General features: G+C 36.5%; 1 protein-coding gene across 1 annotated transcript; it reads right to left on the bottom strand.

Annotated features, from left to right (window-relative positions):
- Positions 1–1,074: 1,074 nt before the first annotated feature.
- On the bottom strand, positions 1,075–25,021 carry LOC111416126 (uncharacterized). Its single transcript, XM_071199886.1, has 2 exons — positions 17,423–25,021; positions 1,075–17,357 (listed from the first exon to the last, which is right to left on the bottom strand). The coding sequence occupies exon 2, from the start codon at positions 4,542–4,544 to the stop codon at positions 1,221–1,223; it is 3,324 nt and encodes a 1,107-aa protein (XP_071055987.1). The 5' UTR covers positions 4,545–17,357; positions 17,423–25,021; the 3' UTR covers positions 1,075–1,220.
- Positions 25,022–26,440: the final 1,419 nt, after the last annotated feature.

Here is a 26,440-nt window from a genome sequence, read left to right as displayed (position 1 = left end):
TTTTTTGTGATTTTCTCTTCCTCCTCCTCCTCCTCCTACCATCAATCAGTCAATCAATCAATCAATAATAATAATAATAAATAACCTATTTTAAGGTGAGTATTATTTCAATTCAGTCATCGCTCCGCGGGGGATTAACTTCCGCTGATAAGCATACGATCGTCGACGTCATCGCCGTCGTCGTCATCGCTCCGCGATGAAGGGCCAAAAGGGCACTAACATGGGGTTGAAGATGACACCGGAAGTGACAAGATACCGGAAGTGACAAGATACCGGAAGTGGGATGACACCGGAAGTGACGTCATGGGGGATTAGGGGGATGGGGATTGACTTCCGCTCCAGAACCGGCGTTTATTATCTACTTTTGACGTACGACAAGTGGAAAAAATATACAACTATAACTAATGGTAATAAATATAATTACTGAGGCGGCTATAAGAAGTATCCTATTAATATAACACAATGACATAGTATTGGTATTGTATAAGATCGATATCCAATTTCCATTTATAACATTATTATTTTCCAACGTGTACCGCAACTTAAAAGTAATAATCTCACTGAATGTTGTATTGGGGGGAACAATTTGAAAAACGCTATCATCCCCATAGTCATCATAATCAACGGTGGTAGTGTTCGGCTTCATCATTTTCAACCATTTTAAATCATTATCACTAGTAGGTTCACTGGTATAATAGTAGATAATAAACGCCGGTTCTGGACCGGAAATCAATCCCCATCCCCCTAATCCGCCATGATGCCACTTCCGGTATCTTGTCACTTCCGGTGTCTTGTCACTTCCGGTGTCATCTTCAACCCCATGTTAGTGCCCTATTGGCCCCTTCAACCCCCATCCCCCTTCAACCCCATGTGAGTGCCCTAATGAACCCTTCAACCCCATGTTAGTGTCCTATTGGCCCCTTCAACCCCATCACCCCCTATTAGTGCCCTATTGGTCCCCTTCAACCCCATCACCCCCTTCAACCCCATGTGAGTGCCCTAATGGACCCTTCAACCCCATGTTAGTGCCCTATTGGCCCCTTCAACCCCCACCCCCCCTTCCTTATTGATTGATTGATTGACTGATTGATGGTAGGAGGAGGAGGAGGAAGAGAAAATCACAAAAAATTAAAGTTAATACATATATTAAAAATTTAAATTTAAATTAAACATACTCGAATAAAATGATACTATTTTCTACTTAACCTACTTAAATGTATTTAAACGTTATTCGAAATAGTTGTAAAATGACCCCAAGCCAATGTTTTAATACCATCGGCATCGATACATCGCTTTGAATCATGTGGGGAAAGGGCCAATTTGTTTTGTAAAACGGTAAAAACCGTGTGGTTAAAACTTCTAAATAATAACTGTTTTCTAGACACGATGGAATTTGAATGTAAACAGTCGAAATAATTTTGAAATGAAAGCTTTTGTTTAACCACAGCTTTCCTAATACCTTTAGATTTTTTAGTAACCCGCCCATCAGCAACCCGATTTGCGTACACCTTCGATCTTAAGCCAATAAATTCGACCATTACGTTTCCGCAATTTTCATCCTTCATCTTACCTAAAACCGTTTTATTTTTCAAGGGGATGTCAAACCGATTATCGGGACTGTAGTTAGATGTATCAAATTTATCTAAATTTAATTTAACATCGTTATACACATCGTCAGACTTAATTAGTACGGTGAAACTGTCGGTATCCATGTAACACAACTGAACGTCCTCGCCGTATTTAGGTTTTAAAAAATCATAATAAAAATCGTACATTAATAATTTTGAGAGTTCTAAAACTGTAAAACCAACGTATAGAGGTTTATCGTAAACGATATGAAGACGCTCCATTTGAATTACCGAAAACGTTTCTGTGAATACTTTAACACTTTTAAAATTTAATTTAGCGATTAAACTCCGAGCTCCAAGTCTAGGTCGTCCTCCGGTTTCGCCAAACCTGATATCGTCCCAACTGGTTACTAAGCGGACGTCGACTCGCTTATCAACATTTTCCATGGTTTTACCGAAAACTGCGTTGTTCATTAATTTAAAAAAATCCTTTTCAAAATCATTTTTAGCCGATTGGCGTAATTCTGTATTTTTATCTATATATGACTTTAACCAAGGGGATTGTTTAAACGATAAAACTCTATTTACTTTACTTATAATTAATCCGTGTGCAACGGCTTGTTTTAAATTTCTGTAATGAATTACATAATTTGTCTTATCAAATAAATTTGGAATTAATCGTTTATCGCTCTCACATTTACAGTTAGGGGGGATTAAATTTTCGGCTAAGAAAGGTAGATCATTATGCAGGTTGTGCAAGTGTTCGGGATACGCAATATCCACATCTAAAATATATCCGAAATCGTAATCATCGACTATATTATTAAAATCTAAATTTTGAATTTCGTTTTCAGTCAACCATTTAAAGTCGGAAACGGGTATAAATTGAGACATTGCCCACCCATACAAATTATTAGCGTCCCAATACATTAAAAATTTTGAAGGTGAATTAGCATCATAATTTTCCATATATTTATTGTTTGCTTTAGCATGACGTAGAGAGCATTGTGAAATGCCCCCACGGATACCTTTTTTAACGAAATGAACTTGATCAATATCCGTCAACAATTCCAATTTAATTTTCGTAAATTTTAGCATAGCATCCCAAGATAACCCCGGTGCCGTATAATAATGCGCGGGATCTAAACCGTATGTTTTGAAACATACTCGTCTAAATTTCTCAAATACATCAGCTAATAGAAGAACATCGGTCTTTAAGTATAAATCGGAATAATCCTTAAAAGTATGACAATTAAATTTCTTCCAAACAGTTTGGGCATGGATATATTGCTCATCAGATATTCCCTCTAAATTTAAATTATTAAAAAATGCCTTTTTAGGGGGTAAGGATGTGGCATTAAGCCTATCAAATGATGACATAAAGGTGTAGGGAAAGATTCCCTTTTTGGTCAACAATTTAAAATAATCATTGTGTGGGTAAAATTTACGCACGTGAATAAAATCAAACTCATTAAGGTTACCTTCTAAAGAATCTAATGAAGATGCCATGAACCGAAATGAATCAACAAATCTTAATTTAAAGAAAACATTTTCAACAGATTTGTCTTCGCTAATTACCTTATCAACCAACACTCTTTTACTAAAACTAATGTATCTCTCTTTATTATTAGGTAACACATCAAGTCCATCTTTGTCTGCATCAGCCATTTCTTTAATAAATAAATGACAATCATACCCACTAAAGTTATGAAAAAATATCGGAATAAAATTTTGAAGTTTGAAATTTAGATTACAATTTGAATGGGTGGGACCTCGGTATTTGCCGCTAATATGACAATGATCACGAACCTTAACCTGGTTTGAAGTAAAAGGATTTTGACAAATAATACAATTTTCGGCCGAATCAAAATGCCGTTGCTCATCGGCCGTTAAAGGTATCATTGGTTTTATAGTTTTAAAGTATTTGCTGTAAAGTAATTTAACATCATCAATTAATTTAGAGATAAAAATTTTAGGCGCATCCGGTCCCGTATACGTTTCAAATTTATTTAAACTGCTATCAATATTGGAAACAATGTAATAAGCAAAACTGTAAGGTTGATGTTCCTCAATTTTTTCCGTAAAAGATTTAGCGATACTCTGCTTACAATAATCGATCGGTTTTAAAAGCGATTCAAAGTCGGCGTAGATGACAAATGGTGCCATCTGAGTGAATTTATAATTGTAAAATTCTAAAATATTTTGCGGAGTTTTTAAACCGAAAAAGTTTGGTTTAGATTTTAAATCGGTTGTAGGTAAAACGGTCATCACATGATTACAATCATAAGTCTGATGTGTGAGTAACTTGTCTGCGGATGAAAACCGCGTTAAACATCCATCACAAAGGTGTATAGAATGTTCGCGGCGCGTGACTTGACTCGATATTAGTCTTGAAAGATTTTTAATTAAAACGAAATGCCCCTTCCCGTTTTCGTATAGATAAAGCAAATTTATATGAATATCGCGTCTTTGTTTGGTAAAATAAATCGGCCCTTCCACCGTGTATTTACCACTACTACCACTTATCAATTCGTAAACATTAATACTTAAATTATTTAATTTTTCTACATTAATTATATCTTTTAAAGTAATGGGAAATGTAATCCCGCGTAAATTAAGTACTTGACTATAATGAGGGTAGCTTGTAGTTCGATCTTGATGAAGGTTTGCAGAATAAAGAGCCGCCGTCAAACACCACGCTAAACAAGCATCGTCCGTATAGTTTGTAATATTTACACACGCATGTTTTTCAGCAATTACCTGTGGTAAACGTATATACGATGCTCCGTGTATAGGTTCAAATTTATTAATATTAAGCAGGAGGTGAGATACGGAGAAGAAGGCCCACCCAGAGTCGCGTTCTTGAAATTCTTCGCTTTGAGCTAAAATTTCCCTACACATCCCAACATACACCTCATGCAAATCCGTACCCACCGAAACAACTTGAAATTTACAATTAAAATTTTTCTCGGACATTAATACGTCTTCATCCCCATTTTCATCATACGCGGCTTTAACATAATTCGCAAAAAAACTCAATCTGAACCTTTATAGAGGGACCACAGCGATCTAAACTAACCTCAATCATTCGTTTAACAGCTGCTTCTGATCTTGTTAGGAACGATGATATATCATCATCGATCAACACGTCTGCGACTCTATAGGTGCAAACTCTACCTTTAAAACATGATTCCAATCTATCGACGTTATCTTCACCTTCGACCGGGGTCGCATGTTCCAATCTTAGATGAGTCCGTAGGTGAGTGGTAGATATAAAGTCAACACCGCAAATTGGACATAAGTTGGAGGGTTGCCGCTGCTTAGGTGAAGGACGTGATGATGCTGATGACACATGTCGAACAGGCTCCGCTGACGTACTTGATGAAGGGTTGGAGGGTTGTTGTTTAGGAGGATGACGCAATGACGTCTGTTCAACCGGACCGACCGATGTACTTTGTAAAGATGGTGGTAGTGGTGGCGGCGGCGGCGGCGGCGCAACATAACGTGGAACATCTAGTCCATGTACGCTTCTTTGATGGTGTTTCAATTTGTCGGATCTTGAATAAACTTTTTCGCAGATACTGCATTTAAAGTTCGATTCCCGCACATCACCGTGTTTCAAACGTATATGTCGGGTAAGATTGTGTTTTAAGGTAAACGCACCGTTACACACTTTGCAAAGAAACATTTTATTACGAAATTGAATAAATGTACGCGACGGTTGCTAACGCTGAACTGATAAGCAGCTAGGTGTGTGATTAGAGTTATGACGGTCGGTCGACACTATCACGAGGTGATCACGTGATCCGATAGGCGCGGCGGACAATATTACGAGGTGATCACGTGATCAAATAGAAACTGTTGTAGTGGAGTTTATTATTTCCAAGTATTCCATCACATAAAAATTAATTTCCGATAAATTATTTAAACAGAATTCTTCAATGGACGTCGTGTTATACATATCATCGTCGTCGTCGTCGTCGTCAACGAGCTGTTGAGATTTAATGTATTCCATAAAATTTAGGCTATCCAAAAGGTTCATTTTATAGGTAATTAGCTTCTCCATTGCGAAAATCTTATCGATATCCGTTGAATGAAGTAAAATCGGTATGAATACACCACTTTCGGAATCCTCAATCACATACATTAGATACAGGTAATCATCATCATCGTCAAATTCGACCTTTAGGTTACCTTCGGCTAATGGTAGCGTCTGCGAGGAAACTTCTACATTGAAACGTATCAGTTTAAGGGTAGATATTAGATGTTCCCAATCTTGACGTAAAAACGTAATTTGATGCGACTGGGATTCCAAACCTTTGCATGTTCTAACTACGAACTTTACACAGGTTGTACCCCCCTCTAGCGACGCTAATTCCAACTTTAATGCTGAAAGATTCGGTTGAAAATTGCGTTTCCCCGATAAATTTAGTCTCCTTTTTTATCAATTCACGATACCGTTTCCACTGCGCGCCGATTGAATTCCAATAATCCAAGCCCATCTCTTCACAGACGTCGCTCACTCCTCCCTCGATATCCATTTCCAATGGAGAACTGAATTTAAATGCACGCGACGGGTGAATATAATTAATTACCCCCTCCCCCCACCATCTCAATAATTTATGGGAATTGAGAAATTGGTTGAAATGATTGTTGAGAGGAGAGATTTCAATTGATCTAAAATTGATATATAGGGGCAAGTTATCCCTAATATCGATAGACTCTTGTCAGAGGTGCCTACAACCTCCTTTAAATATTCATCGTATTGGAGGATTCGATCGCCAACAAAGAAATTAAATATGCCGTCGGAACCTTTGTAAATCCCATTGAAAGAAGTTGGGATTCCCGGAAAAAGTTCACCAATCGAAACTGTAACTCTCTCCTTTCTAAAGTAATTAAAATCCACTTGAATTGCGTACATATCATCGAAAAATATGTAAGGTAAACCGTAATTGCTTGTAACTATCCCGTCAACTCGAGTAAAATTATTAAACCCTAACTCGGTCGAAGTGAACGGCCACACAGACCGCACATTCATACTCTTAAAATCAATTCTGTATATTGAATTTTCCATTATAAGTATAAGGTCACCTATAGGCGAGATAGACACTTTATAACTATAGTCTACAGTACGAAAAACATTCCTCAAAGTCGGCAGCCAATCATCTATGTCTATAGGATTGGGTTGTTTAGGTCGTTTAGACTTTAAATCTATTAACCAAACCCATTGTTTGTAAAACACGTACATGGTTTGATAGTGAATCAAAAAACCGGAAAGCTTTGAATCCACATCACAAACGTCTCTAAAGGGTGAGGGTTGAACGGCAGGATTTGTCGTAGACCGACTCGTCGTGGTCCTATATGATGACGTAACGTGACTTGAAACAGTCGATGATGTATACAGTTTGGGTCTACCATATATAGCTTGAATTGCCACAATATCTCTGCTATTCAACTTGAAATCCTCAATTCTCGTGTTACCATAGTTGGGATGCATGATGGAATCGAGTTCAACTCGATGCATTAAACCTAAGGAATGTCCAACTTCATGCACCATTGCCAAAAATAGGTTATATTTCCCATCTACCGTAGAGTTGGATAAATCAAACTCTAAATCTGAATTTATGTGGATTTCAACATTACGTCCATTAATATAAGGATAGTATGCGTGAGCTAAAATTCCATTTTTGAATGTACTACCACACATTGATCCAACGTTCCTTATGCACGTATGGTTGTAACCTTTAAACCCGATTAGAATGTTGACGTCGGTAAACGAGCTCTGAAACTTTAAATCTATATGCTTAGCCCAAACCGCAAATGCCCTTTCAACGATATTGGGAAAGCCATCTGGATATTTATTATAGATGGCCCATTTAACTATTGGGATCCCCCACTTTCGATGTATCGTACGTTTAGCGTCTACTGATATGTCTTCCAAGTCTTTATTCCCACATCTTGGTTTACCAATCAAATCCAAAGTTTTAAAATCAACTTCACCCGATACTGGCAAGTGAAAATGTTCCTGCAATTTACGTAACCCTTCCGTCATTTTTGTTGTTGTATATCCCATCTGATGATGATGATGTAAACCGCTCACATTCCCATTTAAATATCCAAATGCTTTGAGATATTTATAGATTTCCATATCCCTATCGTACATCCAATCTTCCATTAAAATTCGTATTGGAAGCGCCCAGAGCGTATATACTAAAATAACTCTCGCAATGTACATGTTTGCGTGATGGAGGTCAGACACTGAATGCATGAAGGATTCAAAAATAAATACAATAAATAAAAGTTAATATATGTATTAAAAAAAATTTAACAACTTCTTATATAACACGTCTATGCAAATTACATAAAAAATTCTTTAAAATTATGGCGTTATTTTGCGAGCAAACTGCGGGAGCATCGTTGTGGAACCAGCATGGATTGGAAGTCGCCGTCAATTTAGTATCTTCTTCAACCGCCTTCTCAGAAAACTCCGAGGCAATATCCCTGACCGTCAAATTCCGATGACATCGGAACCGATAATAGGGTCTGCTTTCCAAAAACTCCCTCTTCTGGCTACCCTTCACATACACCTCATCATAGAGCGACAGTATATCATCCAGTAAATTTAACCCCATCGACAGATCCATCCATCCTCCAATATACGATAGTTTATGGTGATTTCGCTCTAAATACTTGGCGGATCGTTGATCTTGAACCGATAAGCATCGAAAGGGTCTGTCAGCCTTGAAGTGGAGATGTACGGCATAGTCGGTGATAAGGTCCAGAAGTGTGAATTCTTTAACTATGAATTCAGAGTCTATATAGAACCCCTGAATATCAACTACCGCTCTACGCAACTCCATAACTCTGACTATGATGCGCAATCGAAATTGACTCAATTAATAACGATTGAGACCTCCCCACTCAGCGGCTTATAGGTATACATAGATTCCTGTATTAGGATACAGTATGCCTTCGTGTTGGCGGGAAAATCTTTATCACTCTGAATTTCAAGCCGCACTTCACATGATGCAGATGGCGCTGCCTCCTCATCATTATTCTTTGTGGTATCAATTACGAATAGAGGTCTTTTCGTGAAACTGTTGAAATCCATTATCGGTTGTTTTCGGTTAGATTCCCAAATGTATGATTGAAATTCCGTATACATTTTATATAGTTCAACGTAGTTTTCCTTCGTAAAATCCAAATTCATAGACTCGAATGGGTAGGAATATGAATTTAAATAGACTTTAAGATCTATAATGTTCAAATGGTCAAACAGCGTACAATCAGATTTCGGCTGATCCTTTCGATTGGTTTGGAATGCCACTATGACATATTGCGGTCTACCCCTGTTTGTAGTTGATGTAACAGGCCAAATCTCTTTATTCCCCCGTCTCATAGATGGCACTTCATAAAACGCCCATTTACGAAAAGGTACGGCTATATTCGAATTTTTAATTAGCCCATCCAAAAGTTTAATCTTTATCGATGGACTGGGATAAACATGCTTCGCCAGTAATGACACTGTCTTTATGGTAAACTCTGCAGTGCTGGGGTCGGCTTTAGTCGATATAGATTTAAAACAGTTTGAATCTGTGCGGCTTCTGACAAACCTAAACTTGAAACGACCTCTCATAACCTGATTGTAGTCTCTAAATAATCCAAAAATGTGCACAAGTGGGATTTGAAATACAAAGTTATCGTTTGCGCTGTCCACCGTGGGTAAGGCGCCTTCAGGAGGCCATTTTAACCCGGCAATTTCCAATGATTTACATTCCACATCGTTATGGTGTAGAAGGGTTCTAATTAGCGATGTGAACCCTGGTTCACGAACCCGTTCTATTTCAACGCCATTATGTTCGAATGCGATGTACTCAAATAGAAATGCCGACAAATTGTGCGTTAAACTTACGCTATCTGCAGGATCCGTCAATTTTTTAACATAGTTACCCTCAATTCGTATATAACTCTCGAAAAAGGAAAATAAAACATCTTCTTGGTTCAGTTCAATGGTGAACACATCGTTGTTTTGAAACGAATTTGTTGAAGGATGGTAACTGTGCACCTCTTCCCTAGCGATGGAATTATCCACGATTAAACATTTATAGAGATCCTCTATAAATGTTTAATTTTTTTGTTGACATGGTACCCCAAATCTTGAAGGAAACGAACGTTGTCAGGTCGCAACGAAGTCTTTCTGCAGACTGATCTAGACGTTCTCTTACGTTTACATTTATACCCTTTACCCTTTTTCAAGGTAGGTTGTGATGGTGGTGGGCGATAGGTTCCACCACCAGGCGTTTCAAACATAAATCCCATTATAATGCAACACGTTTCAGCTCTAACCTAATTACGATTTCTTCTCCTCTAAAGTTTACCAATCTACCGCGCTGATCCAGGAGTCTAATGGTAATGTTCGTTATCGGTCGATCGGTGTCGACTGCGAAATATATTGGGTTCCTAGGCTCTATATTTATACTGAAGCCAGGATCTACCGCCGGTGCAAATTCGAATAGCGTATGTGACTGCTTATTGTTGTAATATGATCCGGAAATTATATTACACTCCACGCGAACGGACGTCACGCGTATTATATTTACAGGGAAATCGGATCTGTGTAATTGTTCGGGTTTCAGTGTACGTTGGGAGAATCCTAAAATCGAAGCAATCGAATCGGATTCTGCGAAATCAATCTCCAAGTAGTCGCTGCTAATCTCGCACTGTAACGTATTGTTATTAGCCTTGAGGGACAATAGGGCCTCAGGTCTATCTATCTTATCCAATCCGACCAACCGTAGAATCTCCTTTTGCAAATATTTTTCAATATCTGAAATTTCGTATACGCCCGTAGGAATTCCGATTACCTCTTTTGAAGTATTCTTAGGCCCCTGCTGTTGCTGCTGTTTATTGATGGGATTTACTATTGTAAAGTGGAATTTATCGTTAACTCCCTCTTCAATGTTGGGTATGCTGTTATATGTGTACAGACCAATCAGTCCCAATGAATAGTTAAAGTTGGGATCCAATTGCATAGGTGGAAAGTATTCCTCAGAAATTTCGCTCTTCGTACCAACCAGTGTGAACGTCTGCGACATCGTTATACATATGACCCGTTTCCTGTTTGAAGTAGGAATTTTATACATAAATGCCCGCAATTGTACTGATTGTCCTTTTGATAATTATCGTGGTTGTATATAATTTGAGTGTCTTTAAAGTACTTTAAAAGTTCTTTGGGGGGTTTGAGATCCCCATAACTATCAAAATAGAACACTCTATTACCTATTTTCTATAGGCTACCCAATGCGTTCCATCTCCGCTTTGTACATCTAAATTCACCACCGCCGCTTCATCCGTTTTAGGGCCCCCTTTTGGTAATGCGTTTCGCATATAGACACCGCGGAATTTTGGGATATTTAGAGATTTAGCGTAACGTAGTATATCAAAGTTGGTTAGAGGTCTCTTGGGTAGCAGCCTTAAAAGTTTTTTTGAGTCTTCTTCTTCTTCGTTAAATATATACCCAATCCCTTTTTATACCTTTTAATGTAAATACCACTCCCCGTCTTTCCGATCGCAATGTCCTCCATTGCTTTATTGTGCCGCTCAGCTTCTTTCATTTTATCCTTTGCCTCTTGAGTTTTCTTTACTGCTCTATAGACTCCGGCCGCGCCTCCGGATAGTGCGCTGAGAGCTGACAGTACGGCGAATATCGCAGGTAAAAGTGGTAATATTCCTCCTCGTTTAACTGGAATTGGGATTGTTCGTGGAATTTTAACTTTTCGCTTTCCGCCTACAGACTTTACGGCTATGCGAGCACCTTTCAACGCCAATCGCGCCGCTTCTCGTAAACTATCGGTGTTTTTCGGTAAATCATTTGCTATACGCTTAACTATCCCCTTTTGAAAGGTCACCTGTTTACCACCACTTTTCGACTTCAATGATGCACCTCGACGTTTTCGCCGGCTTTTACCACCACCTTTACGCTTATGCCCCATGCCTAATTTACGTTTCGCTTTCATAGCGTTTGTAACTAACCACGCCGCAGTCTTTTCACCAAGTGATGAGTCTTTCGCCTTCACCATGTCCCAAGCAGTATCCTCTAAACGCCTATCGGCCTCGTGACGTTGATCTAATGTTTTATTATCCCTATAGGCTATATCGTGTTCTCTACAGGCGCGATCTAGCGGATTTATGCCTTTTTCACCTCGTGCCAAGCGTTTATCCAACTTTGTTCGGGGCCCGCAAAATTAATATCCAGGAATGTGTAACTCTACGGGGAGTTTGTTGATAATTGAATTTAAAATTCCTCCACCTCGAATTGAAGCTACTGTTGATGTGTTACCTTGAGCGAGCATTACTCTCAAGTGATGCGATTTCAAACATAACCGGGACCTTTATATATGCGTGCAGGTACGTTAGAGTCTCAGTCAATTTTTGACAACATGCGTGTAGTGAAACACCCTTCTATAACTATGCCATTGACTGATCTCGATCGACTGGTATCAGCAACAGAGACGAAGCGTAGACATAGCGATTTAATACCCAACAGTTTACGCGCAATTGTCTGCGGACCTTCTGGCTGTGGGAAGACAAATTTAATTTTGAATCTAATATTTGATGAAAATGGTCTGACATTCGAAAATATCTACATTTACTCAAAGTCACTGGGGCAACCGAAATATGAACTTTTAAGTTTAGTTTTGAATCGACTTCCGGAAATTGGATTCTATCGATTCAGCGATAATGACGCCGTAGTGGATCCGAATGAAGCTAAGGAGAATTCAATTTTTATATTCGATGATGTGGCGTGCGATAAGCAGGATAAAATTCGAGCGTATTTTTCTATGGGTAGACATAGAAACGTAGACTCTTTCTACCTTACACAGACCTATACGCGTATACCTAAACATCTAATTCGGGATAACGCTAACGTGTTAGTGCTTTTCAAGCAGGATGAGGTGAATTTGAAACATGTATACGACGAACATGTAAATACCGATATGAGGTTTGAAGAATTTAAAGAGATGTGTAGACGCTGTTGGAACGACGGTAAATATAACCCATTAATTATAATGAAAGACTTTGAAATTAAGGATGGTAGATATCGTATAGGCATGGATAAATACATCTACCCAGATTGAAAAGACGCATTGCTATTTTACATGCGTTTGTGTGAGGTCATCATCACCATTATCATCGATGGCCACTTATAGTAGTAGTAGTAGTAAACAACATAAAGTAGGCAAGCGGTCAAACGCCGAACGTGATAGAGCTATAGTAAACATCACGAATGCGATAAAGCGTAAACGCCTGGCGATTAGACTAGGCCAGGAACGCGATGACGCGCTTATAGCTAAACTCCACCGACCGTTAAGCGATACTTTGAAGGATATATCGAAAAAGTTGGATGACGTAAAGGTACCGATAAAATTGCATCGAAAGACTCAACAGAAAACAGTTAAGGGTGAAATTAAAGAGATAAAGTTTAGTGATGAAGATGTTGATAGGTTTGAGGTTAAAAGTCCGCCCGTAATTCCCAAGGGTTCGCAAATGATTGAAAATTTGGGAGCTGATGTATCAAAATCCCCTTCAACGTCAACATTGACGAAACCCGATGCAAAATTAGAGCGTATACCTATTGGAAGGCTACCCGTCGGAATTAGAAATTTATATTATATGTACGGCAAACGGGATTCAATTGATCTCAGAATGGGTATAAGGTACGATTCTAAAACAGATGGATGGAAGATTGGTTCAAAACCTGTTGAATTTACCGACGCTCACATATCACTAGACGGTGGTAAATTAAATATTCCAACCAGCTCAGGTTTATACGAGCTCATACAATTGAAAACACCTAAAAATTTTACGGAAGAGGATCTTCGCAAGTATAAAGAGATTCTAACGTATACGGGAGCTCATAAACAGAACTATACCGGTCCCATAGCGAGTAATCGTTCTGAAAAATATATTAAAATAATTAAACCGCTATTTAGCAGCGCGGGTGAAACCGCAGGGTCAGGTCTAGAGGTTAATTCCAATCGGATTCAGTATAAATACTGGGATGATGTTAACGAATTGGTAGATCGATTGCGATTGTTGCATGCATCGTATGCGGCCGGAAACAATTCGCATAGAAACGAGATTGCGTATATTGTGGAGGAGCTTAAAGAAATCAACGTTATCAAATAAATTACTACGGACATGTTTGGAGGCGGTGTTGGTGGTATTATCAGTATCGATAAATTCGGACGTACGTTGCACGCATCTTCATGGGGTAGAATAATTGATGAAGCCGGAACGTCTCAGCGGGCGGTTGGATTACCGTTAACCTCATCTGGGGATTATGATATGCAGGGACGTAAACTTAGTAATGTACAAAGTCCATCGTTAGAAAACGATTGTGTTATAAAAGTATATGTAGATGAGATGTTTAAGACAAACGATACGGAGTATAAACGTATGTTCGATTCAATAATTAAGAGATTGCGAACCAGTAGGGATTATCATTCCAATTTAAAATCGGTGGTTGAGGATTTGCGAGATAAATCCAGACAAGTTACGTCGGTGATTGAAACCCTACGTGATGAAATTGATGCCAGCAAGAAATATATTGATCTTCAAGTTTCCGGAAATTTAAAGCCTTCAATCGAAGCGATCGAGGATCAGATTTTAAATTTAAAATCGGGTGTTGAAGATTTGCAAATTAAATCCCAACAAGTTACGTCGGAGATTCAAACCCTACGTGATGAATTCGATACCAGCAAGAAATATATCGATCTTCAAGTTTCTGGAAATTTAAAGCCTTCAATCGAAGCGATCGAGGATCAGATTTTAAATTTAAAATCGGGTGTTGAAGATTTGCAAATTAAATCCAAACAAGTTACGTCGGAGATTCAAACCCTACGTGATGAATTCGATGCCAGCAAGAAATATATCGATCTTCAAGTTTCTGGAAATTTAAAGCCTTCAATCGAAGCGATCGAGGATCAGATTTTAAATTTAAAATCGCATTGGGTATCCCATATTAAGAATCTGCATGCTAAAATTGATGTTAGCGACGTAAAAATTACCGAAATTTCCAACGAATTAACTGATGCGGCGGCAAAGTTCACAGATGTTATTAATCGAAATTACGAGGACGTCTCTGGTGATTTAACTCAACTTTCCGATCGATTAACAAAGTTGGGGGACGCAATTAAAACGGAATTCACTAATTTATTAAATCAAGTAAAGCTTAACAAATCGAATATCGAAGATGTATCGAATTTATTAGACCCATCTAAGACCGGACAGATCGCATCGCTAATTAAAACGGTAAACACCGATATACCTTTAAATCTAAATCGCATTACAAATCGTCTATCGGTGATTGATACGCTCATATCGAATATACGACAGTCGATCGGTGCGCAAAAGTCGCGAGTTGACCTCATGGATTCCGCTATATTTTCCCGACTTGATATATTAGAGAGAAAGGTTGGTCTCAAACCTTAATTGTCACAATGGAGAAGGTGTCAGATGCGAAACGTGTCATTGTGGAGGAGCTCCATCGCCCCGCTAGACGTATTTTCGCTAGACGAAGAACCATCCTGAAGGGAATCGATGATCTATGGCAGGCGGATCTAATTGAAATGATTGAGTTTGCCAGATTGAATTCCGGATATAAATATGTATTAGTGGTTATAGACTGTTTCTCCAAGTTTCTTTGGACGCGTCCTTTAAAAAGTAAAAATTCTACGGACGTCACCGCAGCGCTACGCTCAATTCTCACAGACGACGGTCGCGCGCCTCGAAATCAACAAACCGATCAGGGCAAAGAGTTCTACAACAGTCAATTTAAACGGTTGATGTCGGATTTTAAAATTAATCATTTTTCATCGTATAGCGTTATGAAAGCGTCGATGGCTGAACGTGTAATTCGAACCGTTAAACAAAGAATCTACAAGTTCTTCAGTCTATATGGAAATCATAAATGGGTGCACCTATTGGAGGATATAACATCTCGATATAACAGTACGAAACATTCGACTACGAAAATGAAACCGTCTGAAATAAATTCGAAATCGGTAGAGAATAAACTTCTCGATACAGTGTACAATCATATTAAAATTGCCGGCAGAGGAAAGTTTAGAGTTGGAGACGCTGTTCGTATCAGTAAATATAAACATGTGTTTGATAAAGGATATCTGCCCAACTGGACCGCCGAATTGTTTAAAATCGTTAAAGTGAATATCACAAATCCAATTTCATATTTATTGGAGGATGTGCGTGGCCAGCCGATTAAAGGCGCTTTTTACGAATTCGAACTTCAAAGGACCGCTCAACCCGACGTTTACCTCGTTGAAAAGGTGTTGAAGAGGAAGAAGGATAAGTTGTACGTAAAATGGTTAGGATTCGATTCATCCCATAATTCTTGGATATCAAATAAAGATATATCATAAAAATTTTTTATATCGATGTGAATTATTTTTTAAAATAAAATTTAATTTTTTAAACGTCTATTCTATGGAATTTTACTCGAGTTTCTTTTTCCTTAAGAAACCACATTTGATAAGGGTTTGTAGCATAAGAACGTTGCACCCAAGTTGTTTCCTTAGGAAACCACACACTTGATAAGGGTATACTCTGTAAAGGGTATAAAGTCTTATGCAATACCGTTTTACCGCATTTTGATTTACAATGTATAATCAGAGAGGTGAGCTCTAAATTGTTAAAGTTTAGTTTAAGTTTTGTGTTTAAAATTCAAATTTTTTCAGTTAAACTCATTGTGGAGGAGATAGCGGGGAGGCTTCTGCCTCCCCATTTAAAAGTAAGCCTCCCTTCGGGGTATAATTTCATTGATTTAATTGATTTGTATCTTTAATTTTAGAAGGTGCCGTTATCGATTTTTATATCGAGGCTAGTGCCTCGATATAAATGCCCAAGGGGCTTCACGCCCCTCGGGTCTGGTTTATATTTTATGGATATGGGGACGTATGTCTCCATATTATATAGATTAGAAAGTGAGTTTATTCATTTTAAATTGTTATTATATTTATATTAACTTTTATTTTTTAATTTATTTAGATTAAAATGCCTCGACCTGAATTTAATTTGTTTTCTTTATCAAATTTCCATCCCCCATACATATATCTTTAAAGAGTTATTTAATATTAATTCCTCAATGCGTTTGGATTATTTAAAAATATCAAACAATTGCTTATATTACAAAAAAATTTATTTAAAAATATTATACGTAAATTATAATAAACTAACTTATCTTTTATATTTAACTTACAAGCTTATTTTAAAAATAATATACCTACATTATTTAAAACTTTAAATTTAATTTGAAATTAGTCTATTTCCAGTAAAACGTGCTCTTAATGATATTTTTATACACTATTACAATATCCTATTCTATTGATTTAATAACGAGCTACTTCTGCCATTAAAAATTGGTATACAACTTCGGAAACTTCTACTCTTAAACTTACTTGAAAATTTGGGCGCTTCAAGCAGAACGCGCACCACATTTTCTCGCTTTCCACTAGCTCTATGAATTCGCTCTTATTTATAATTTGAAACCCCCCAAGAATGGATTCACTTTTATTTACAATTTGAAACCCCCGAATTCTGCTGTTTTGTGGTTTGAGTTGAAATCCTTCTTTATTTCGTAAACCACCAAAATTAAGCTCCATATCGAACATATCCCAACAATGGCCGCAAACAGGTCCGTGTTTAGTGTGATCGTATGATATGCTCTTGTATACTACTCCATCCCCATTTATTTGATTGAAAATTTCATCACTAAAGTATTATTATTAACATCTCAATTATTATCTTTAAAGACTATATTTTAATTTCTAATTTACCTGAAAATTTCAACATTTCTAAAGATGGCGCATTGTAACTTATGATTCAGTTTATAATTAAACACCTCCATTGTAATGCACCTCACGTCCACATCATCGGAACATTTTTTATGCGTTCCAAGCTCGAACCAATTATCCTGGAACCACGTGTTCCATAAGTCTAACACTACTTTCCACGGCAAGTATTCTTTGAGTGATAGTATATGTAGACGATTCGATATGTTTAAATTGATTTTCGCTTGAGCCAAATCTTTCAGCGAAGGTGCGTTGATCAAAGCCATTGTAGTATATGTTAACGTAAAACAAGTTAAATGATACTAAACTCCTTAATTTAAAACTATTGTATTTAAGCTATTGTATTTTAGAAAAGTCGAGAATTCGTAATCTTTATCTAACAACATTAACCCCATTTAACGGTTGCGAGATTTTTATTCTAGTGATAATTACGTTAAATTATTTTATTTATTTTAAATTAAATCTTTTTAATTTACATCAATCTAATTTGATTTACGGCAGCGATAGGGATGATGCAATAATGAGGGAGCTACTCCCTTATTTCAAGGGTATTTTGCGGTTTTTAGATTTTCTAATTGGTGGATTCACTGATGCGCGCGCATCTTTTTAACTTAGGGTAATTACTACCTCTGCTGTAATTTCAATGTAGTCCGAGGTAGCCGTTCATACTGATAAGATGTCTCGTCTAAATCTTTTGGGTTCATACGTTTTCCCATTGAAACGTTCGCTTTCTTCGCTACAAATCGATCATCCTTACCCGATTGTGAGAGCTAAAAGAATCGCATCGAACAAATGGCCCTCCGTTATTGTTGAGTTGGAAGATGGTTTTGCGGTATATTTACCGTTGATAATTGCCGAAGCTATAACTGATGAAGAGTTACGGTCCCTCGATAGGATGTCTTTAGTATATCTCGGAAAGAGGGATTTTGGGAAACAGAATCCTGCGAATTTAATCCGATTCGATCAGAAAATTTATACGATTCCTTCTCCGGTAGCGGACGTCGCTGAAATTTTGGTGGTGGCCCATACTGTTCCGGAAGTGTCCACACCCGTCAGCAGACGATATCATGGGGCAGCACGGGCCCCTCTTCGCGAACGTAACCAAGACGGTTTCTATTACAATTTAGCGACCGATGTCGTGAACGGTACAGACTAATCTTATCCGTTAATTATGTTTAATTGAATTTTAAATTTTTAATATATGTATTAACTGTAATTTTTTGTGATTTTCTCTTCCTCCTACCCTCAATCAATCAATAATACTAATAAAGAACATATTTTAAGTCATCGCTCCGCGGGGGATTAGCTTCCGCTGATAAGCATACGACCGTTGACGCCGTCTCCCATTGAGCGTTATCTGAAATTTATGTGCGACCTATTGTAATATAGATGGCGCTTATGTAATTTTTCTCTCCTCCCAAATATATATTATATATCGCCACCGTTTTATATTTCAGTCGACGTTTAGCGTTACGATATGTCCCAACGCGATTTGATTGTTGCGATACAAGGTTTAAATGCCTTAGGTATAAACGCGAACAAACCTAAAGTTCCCATTTCGTCGTTAGAGAAGAATAGGGTGTATCGGGTGATACGTTTCACGCAAGATCCGGAATCGTATCAAGACCTTCTGGCAGAATTGGAGCACGTTAGGGTATATATACCACCCCTTTACGCTGAGAACATTTGGAAAGATATCATCCACGGACAAGAGCAACTCGATTCGATTAGGCTTGGATTAATCTATGAAGGATATACACTTGCTACCGAACGATTGAAATTTAAACTTTTGTAATTAAACTGCTACACAATGGGTAAATGTTTAAATAGTTTACTATCTTTCGTCGCCGAAATTCTCTGTACTTTGATCGATGTTGCGACAAGCGCTGTCTGTATATTTTTATCATTTTGGGCATGTTTAATTTAAATTTAAATTTTTAATATATGTATTAACTTTAATTTTTTGTGATTTTCTCTTCCTCCTCCTCCTCCTACCATCAATCAGTCAATCAATCAATCAATAATAATAATAAATAACCTATTTTAAGGTGAGTATTATTTCAATTCAGTCATCGCTCCCCGGGGGATTAGCTTCCGCTGATAAGCATACGATCGACCCCACTAACATGGGGTTGAAGGGGGATGGGGGTTGAAGGGGCCAATAGGGCACTAACATGGGGTTGAAGGGTCCATTAGGGCACTCACATGGGGTTGAAGGGGGATGGGGGTTGAAGGGGCCAATAGGGCACTAACATGGGGTTGAAGATGACACCGGAGGTGACAAGATACCGGAAGTGACAAGATACCGGAAGTGACAAGATACCGGAAGTGGGATGACACCGGAAGTGGGATGACACCGGAAGTGACGTCATGGGGGATTAGGGGGATGGGGATTGATTTCCGGTCCAGAACCGGCGTTTATTATCTACTTATAATCACTAATGAAAGAAATTGATACGTTTTTAACTTCAGTAGGAAATTTAATTAATAAAACTCCATGTAGTATTGTGTAAAATATTGTTGAGTTCATAGTTGTGGTGTATGCATGCGAACGCGACAACGACTGGTTAGATTTGAATTAAAACTTAAACTAAAATTATGAAAATAACGTTGCGAGATTTTATACATATTTTATCGCTATAAAAACCGCAAAGCAATATAGATAACATGTATGCATCATAAAGTTATATAGATTACATAAATAAATACTTATCTATTATTATTAATAATATTGTGGTGACCCCAAGCTAATGTATTAATATAATCAGAATCAATCCATCGCTTAGAGTCATAAGGTGATAGGACCAATTTATTCTGTAAAACGGTAAAAATGTCATGATTAAAACTTCTGAAGATGAGCTGTTTTTTTAAATAAAACCGATTTCGTACTCAAACAATCTAAATAATTTTCAAAAGTGATTTTACGTTTAACAATAGCCTTTTTAACCCCTTTCGATTTGTTTGTAATACGTTCACCTGAAACACGATTCGCATACACCTTTGACCTTAAACCAACGAATTCCAGCATTATATTACCACAATTCTCATCTTTCATGAGTCCTAAAACAGCTTTATTTTGGAGCGGGATGTCAAACTGGTTATCTGGACTATAATTGGATGTATCAAATTTATCTAAATTCAATTTAACCTCATTATAAATGTCATCTGTATAAATTTGAACGGTGAAGCTATCGGTATCCATATAGCATAACCGAATATCTTCACCATATTTCGGCTTTAAATAAGCGTAGTAGAAATCATACATTAATAATTTTGATAGCTCTAAAACGGTAAAACCTATGTATAGAGGTTTATCGTAAACTACGTGAAGCCGCTCCATTTCAATAGCTGAAAACGTTTTAGTGAAAATGTTAATACTTTTAAAATTTAACTTTGAAATTAAACTACGCGCTCCAAGTCGTGGTCGGCCACGACCACCTGTATGAACATCATCCCAGCTAGTGACTAATTTTACATCAACTCGCTTATCAATGTTCTCCATTGTGTTCCCGAATACAGAATTATTCATCAATTTAAAAAAATCTTTCTCAAATGAATTGTTTGTCATCTGACGTAATAGCCAAAATCAGAGCAATCGGATACATCATTAAAATTGAAATTTCGAATTTGGTTTTCATTTAACCACGTGAACTCACCAACAGGCATAGGTTGCGACATCGCCCACCCATACAAATTGTTGGCATCCCAATACATTAAAAAATTTGAGTGTAAATCAAAATGTTCCATAAATTTATTATTAGCTCTGGCATGACGTAATGAGCATTGAGAAATACCACCACGAATACCTTTTTTAATGAAGTGAACTTCATCTATATCCGTTAGTAATTCCAATTTAATTTTTGTAAATTTCAACATTGAATCCCACGAAAGACTAGGAGCGGTATAATAATTCGCAGGATCCAAACCGTATGTTCTAAAACAAACTTGCCGAAATTTTTCGAAAACATCAGCAAGTAAAAGAACATCCGACTTTAGATATAGATCCGAATAGTCTTTTAGAGTTTGACACATAAATGTTTCCCACACAGTTTGCGCGTGTAAATATTGTTCATCGGTTATACCTTCTAAAGTGAGTTTATTGAAAAACGCATCTTTACAGGGCATGTATTACAGAACTGTATCATTAAGCTTATCAAAAGAGTTCATGTAATTATATGGAAATATTCCTTTTTTAGTTAATAATTTAAATTGATTGTTGTGTGGGAAAAATTTACGTACATTTTTAAAATCACAATTATCGAGGGTGCTGACTAAAGAATCTAATGAAGATGCCATAAATCTAAACAAATCCAGAAATTTTAGTTTCATAAAAACATCTTCAAACTGATTATTTTCCTTTTCAACTCTATCAACAAGCACCCTTTTACTAAAACTGATGTATCTATCTTTATTGTTAGGTAATACATCAAGCCCATCACCAAGTTTAGCTATTTCTTTGATAAATAAATGGCAATCATAACCGCTAAAATTATGGCAAAATACTGGAACGAAATGTTGAAGTTTATAATTTAGATTACAGTTTGTATGAGCCGGCCCGCGATATCTACCACTTATGTGACAGTGATCCCGCACCTTAGTTTGGTCTATTGTGAAAGGATTTTGACAAATGAAACAAAATTGTGCAATATCGAAATTATGTTGCTCTTCAGTCGTTAAAGGTAGCATAGGTTTTACGGTTTTAAAGTATTCGCTATAGATAAATTTAGTATCGTTAAGTAATTTTGTGATAAAAACTTGTGATGCATTAGGACCTGTGTAAGTTTCAAATTTATTATAACTATCATCCACTGTGGATACTATGTAATATGCGAAACTATAGGGTAAATGCATCTCAATTTTTTCGGTGAAAGATTGAGTTGAATTGGGTTCACAATGCTGGATCGGTAGTAAAAGAGCCTCAAAATCCGCATAAATCACAAACGGGCACATTTGAGTGAATTTATAGTTATTGAATTCTAAAATATTTTGCGGGGTTAATTGTCCAAAAAAATTTGGTGTTGGTTTTACATTTTTCGATGGTATGATGGTCATTTTATGTAACCATAAAATCATTAAGTTGATGTACCTGCAGCTTATTAACGGATGGAAATCGTAATAAACAACCATCACATCTGTAATTCGCATGTTCGTGGTTTGAAAGCCGACTGGAAATAAATCGTGATAGGTTTTTTATTAAAACGAAATGGCCTATACCATTTTTAAATAAATATAGGAGATTAATATGTATATCCCGACGTCGTTTAGTAAAATAAATTGGTCCTTCCACCGTGCATCCACCATAATTATCTACAACTAATTCATAAACTTTAATACTTAAATTATTCATTAATTCTATTTTAACTAAGTCCTTTAAATGAACTGGGAATATTATACCATTTAAATTAAGTACTGTGCTATAATGTGGATAGCTAGAAATCCGATCCTGAGCAAAATCGGTGGGATAGAGGGCCGCTTTCAAACACCACGCTAAACATGCATCATCATCATAGTTTTTAATATTGATACATGCATGTTTTTTAGCGATTTGCTCTGGAAGTCGGATGTATGATAACCCAGACAGCGGCTCATATTTATTGATATTAAGCAGAAGGTTGGATATAGCTAAGAAAGCCCAACCAGATCCACGCTCCTGAAACTCCTCACTCTGATTTAAAATATCACCAGTCATGTCATTGTACACCGCATCCAACTCCGTAGTAGGTGTAATAACTTTAAATTTTGAATTAAAATTTTTTTCCGAAACAAGCACACCCTCTAAGTTATCATCACCGTTTTCATCTGAATCGGATTTAATGAAAAGTGCTAATAGTTCAATTTGAACTTTAATAGAATTAAATTTACCTATACTATCCATAATTAATCTAAATACAACATTACCACATTTCTTTAAGTATGATGGTATGTCATCATCGCGCGTTGCACCTTTCACTCTATAAACGGCGATGCGGTTTTTAAAACATGTAGCTATCATTTCCACATCGTTTTCACCATCAACCGGAGATACATGTTCAGCGCAAAGATGCGCTCGAAGTGTTGAAATTGATGGGAACATTTTAGCGCAGATTCCACATTCCTTAAACTTAGAGCTTGAAGAGGTTGTAACCAGGAACATCCACAGCGGATGTTGAAGGTGTAGGTCCCATATCCATCAAACCATGATTTACATTTCGCAAATGGCGTAAAAGATTTTTCTTTAAAGTGAATACTTGATTACAGAATTCGCATGAAAACATTGTATACTTTATTATTGTAAGAACTAGTATTGAAGTGACGCATTAGGTCGCATAAGCCGGCTTTTATGTGTGTGTGTGGGGGGAGGTGTTATTGTCATCATGTGGTTTGCACAACATTTCCAAATATTGCATCACATAAAAGTTAATCTCACATATGTTTTCTGAACAAAATCGTCTAACTAAATCCAACTTAATGTATATAATTTTTAAGATTTAAATTATCCAATATATTCAATTTGTATGAAATTAAAACCGTCTTGGATAAAATTTCACGTACATCTTCCTAGGTTAGCATTATTGGTATAAAATATCTATTTTTAGATCCCACATCATCAACATCATCACCATCTTCATCTTCATATGTTATGTGAATATAATTATCGCCATCTACACCATCGTTAGCAGCAACTCTAAGAATTCCTTCAGCTAATGGGATTGTTTCATATGAAAAGTTTAAATTGAAGTGGATGAGCTTAAGCGTATTTATTAATATCATCCAATTATCCCTCAGCAATGTGATTAAATGATTTTGAGATTCAATTAATTTTGAGGTTAATTTTACACAGGTTATAAAACCTCTCGCAGCACTAATTTCAACTTTAATACAAAAATTTTCAGTGGAAAAGTCCGTCTCACCAATAAATTTATTTTCTTTCTCTATAGCAGCCTGAGTACAAATGCTGGTAGCATCCATTTCGCAAAGAGATTGAATGTAAACTAAATCGATTGATCGATGTTGACTCCTTTATATTTCATATCAAACATTTTTTAATATTCAGCGGGAATTGGTAGTTTGTATGAAATGATCGCGGATAATACATATTTAAGTTGATCTAATAGAGATTTATAGGGGCAAGATATACCTAAAATAAATAAACTTTTATCTAAACTATCTGTAACTTCCTTTAAATATTCATCATAACGAATAATTTTATCTCCAACGATGAAATTCAATAAACCATCAGGTGTTTTGTATACTCCATTAAATTTCGTTGGCATTCCAGGAAATAGATCAACAACTGATGTAATAATTTTGTTTCTGTTGTAAAATGACTCATCCACCCCAATCGCATAAATATCATCAAAAAATATATATGATAATCCATAATTACTCGTTACAACACCTCTAACCTTAGATTGATCATTTAAACCTAAATCAGTTTCTGAAAATTTCCATTTATAGCGCATGGTTATACTAGCAATTTCAATTATATAGATTGTATCACGTATGATAAATATAAATTGACCGTTAGGACCTATCGAAACTACATAATCATCATCCTCTTTTAAAACCCCTCTTAAAGGACGTATCCAATCCACAATGTTTACAGGTTTAGATCAAATTGGTTTTTTTGTTTTTAGATCGATTAACCAAACCCATTGTTTATAAAATATATAAATTTGTTTATTGTAAATTAAAAATCCTGAAAACTTATTGTCTACATCACATACCTCCGCGTGTGCTAGATTCGACAATGTTGGTGTTGAAGATGTAGATGTTAGGGAATGTGTAATATAGGCGGGGAGTGTTGTATTTAACGTAGAAGTTGGATTAACAGTGGTGGTGGTTACACTTTCTGTTGAATTTCCATATAATTGTTGTATATTATAAATATCTTCACGACTTAACGTGAAATTTTCAATATTTATGTTACCATAAATCGGATGCATCACCGAGTTGAGTCGTACATTATGGTGTAATCCTAAGGCGTGACCTTTTTCATGCACCATAACTAGAAATAGGTTATGTTTGGTTCCTTCTATTGTGGTATTGGTTATATCCCAATCTTCATCTAAATCTACATGAATTTCAACTTTGGATTTTTTAATATGTGGATAGTATGCGTGAGCTAACACGCGCCCTTTACCATCTAAAGAACTCCGACAATATATCGTTGAATTTCGTATACACGTATGATTTTTCGATAGGAAACCTATTAAAATATTAGCGCCCGCAAACGTTCTTTCAAACTTTACGTTAATGTATTTAGACCAAACGTTAAAGGCTCTTTCAACCACGGTTGTAAAACCGGGATATGAAGATGTGTATACATTCCATCTAAGTGTTAATAGATTCCATCTTCGAGTCGTGATTGGTTTGGAACTTAAATTTTCGAATAAATCCACATTACCACATCTAGGCGTCCAAAGTAACTCCAAGGTGTCAAAATTTGCTTGTCCTGTGATTGGGAGATTAAAATATTTTTGGAAATTATTTATACCATCCCTCAACATTTCATTCTCAGTTTTATGCACGCTTATTTTACCAGTACCAGCATTAGCATCTTGTCTGATATAACCATACTTATCTAGAATATTATAAATTTCCACTTCATGCTTGGTTAGCAACCCCGTGATATGTCTTAACATATACATCCAAAGAATCAACAATAATACCTTCATATTTAAAAATTTTTTCCACGTCTACACTGTGTGAGAGTTAGTGAGTAAATGATTAAATATCAATAGGTTGTTGATTTATATAATTATTATGGATAAAATAAAAAAATAGTTTCTAATAAAAAAGTAATATTTATTTATTTACATAGAATTTAACAATATATAAATCTTTAGAACGAACGATATATATCTAGAGCGAACGATTAACAGCATACATCTCTAGAGCGGGTACTACACAACAAAATTTTTAAAATTAACACATTGTTTTGAGAACAGATTGCTGGGGCACTAATGTGGAACCAGCACGGAGTGATGGTTAAATTTAATTTATTACTACTGTCTTCATCAA

Source organism: Onthophagus taurus, chromosome 11 (genome assembly GCF_036711975.1).
Source record: "Onthophagus taurus isolate NC chromosome 11, IU_Otau_3.0, whole genome shotgun sequence".
Classification (NCBI taxonomy): domain Eukaryota; kingdom Metazoa; phylum Arthropoda; class Insecta; order Coleoptera; family Scarabaeidae; genus Onthophagus; species Onthophagus taurus.
Note: the sequence above shows the minus strand (reverse complement) of the source record. Positions and strands in the feature narration are given on the sequence as shown.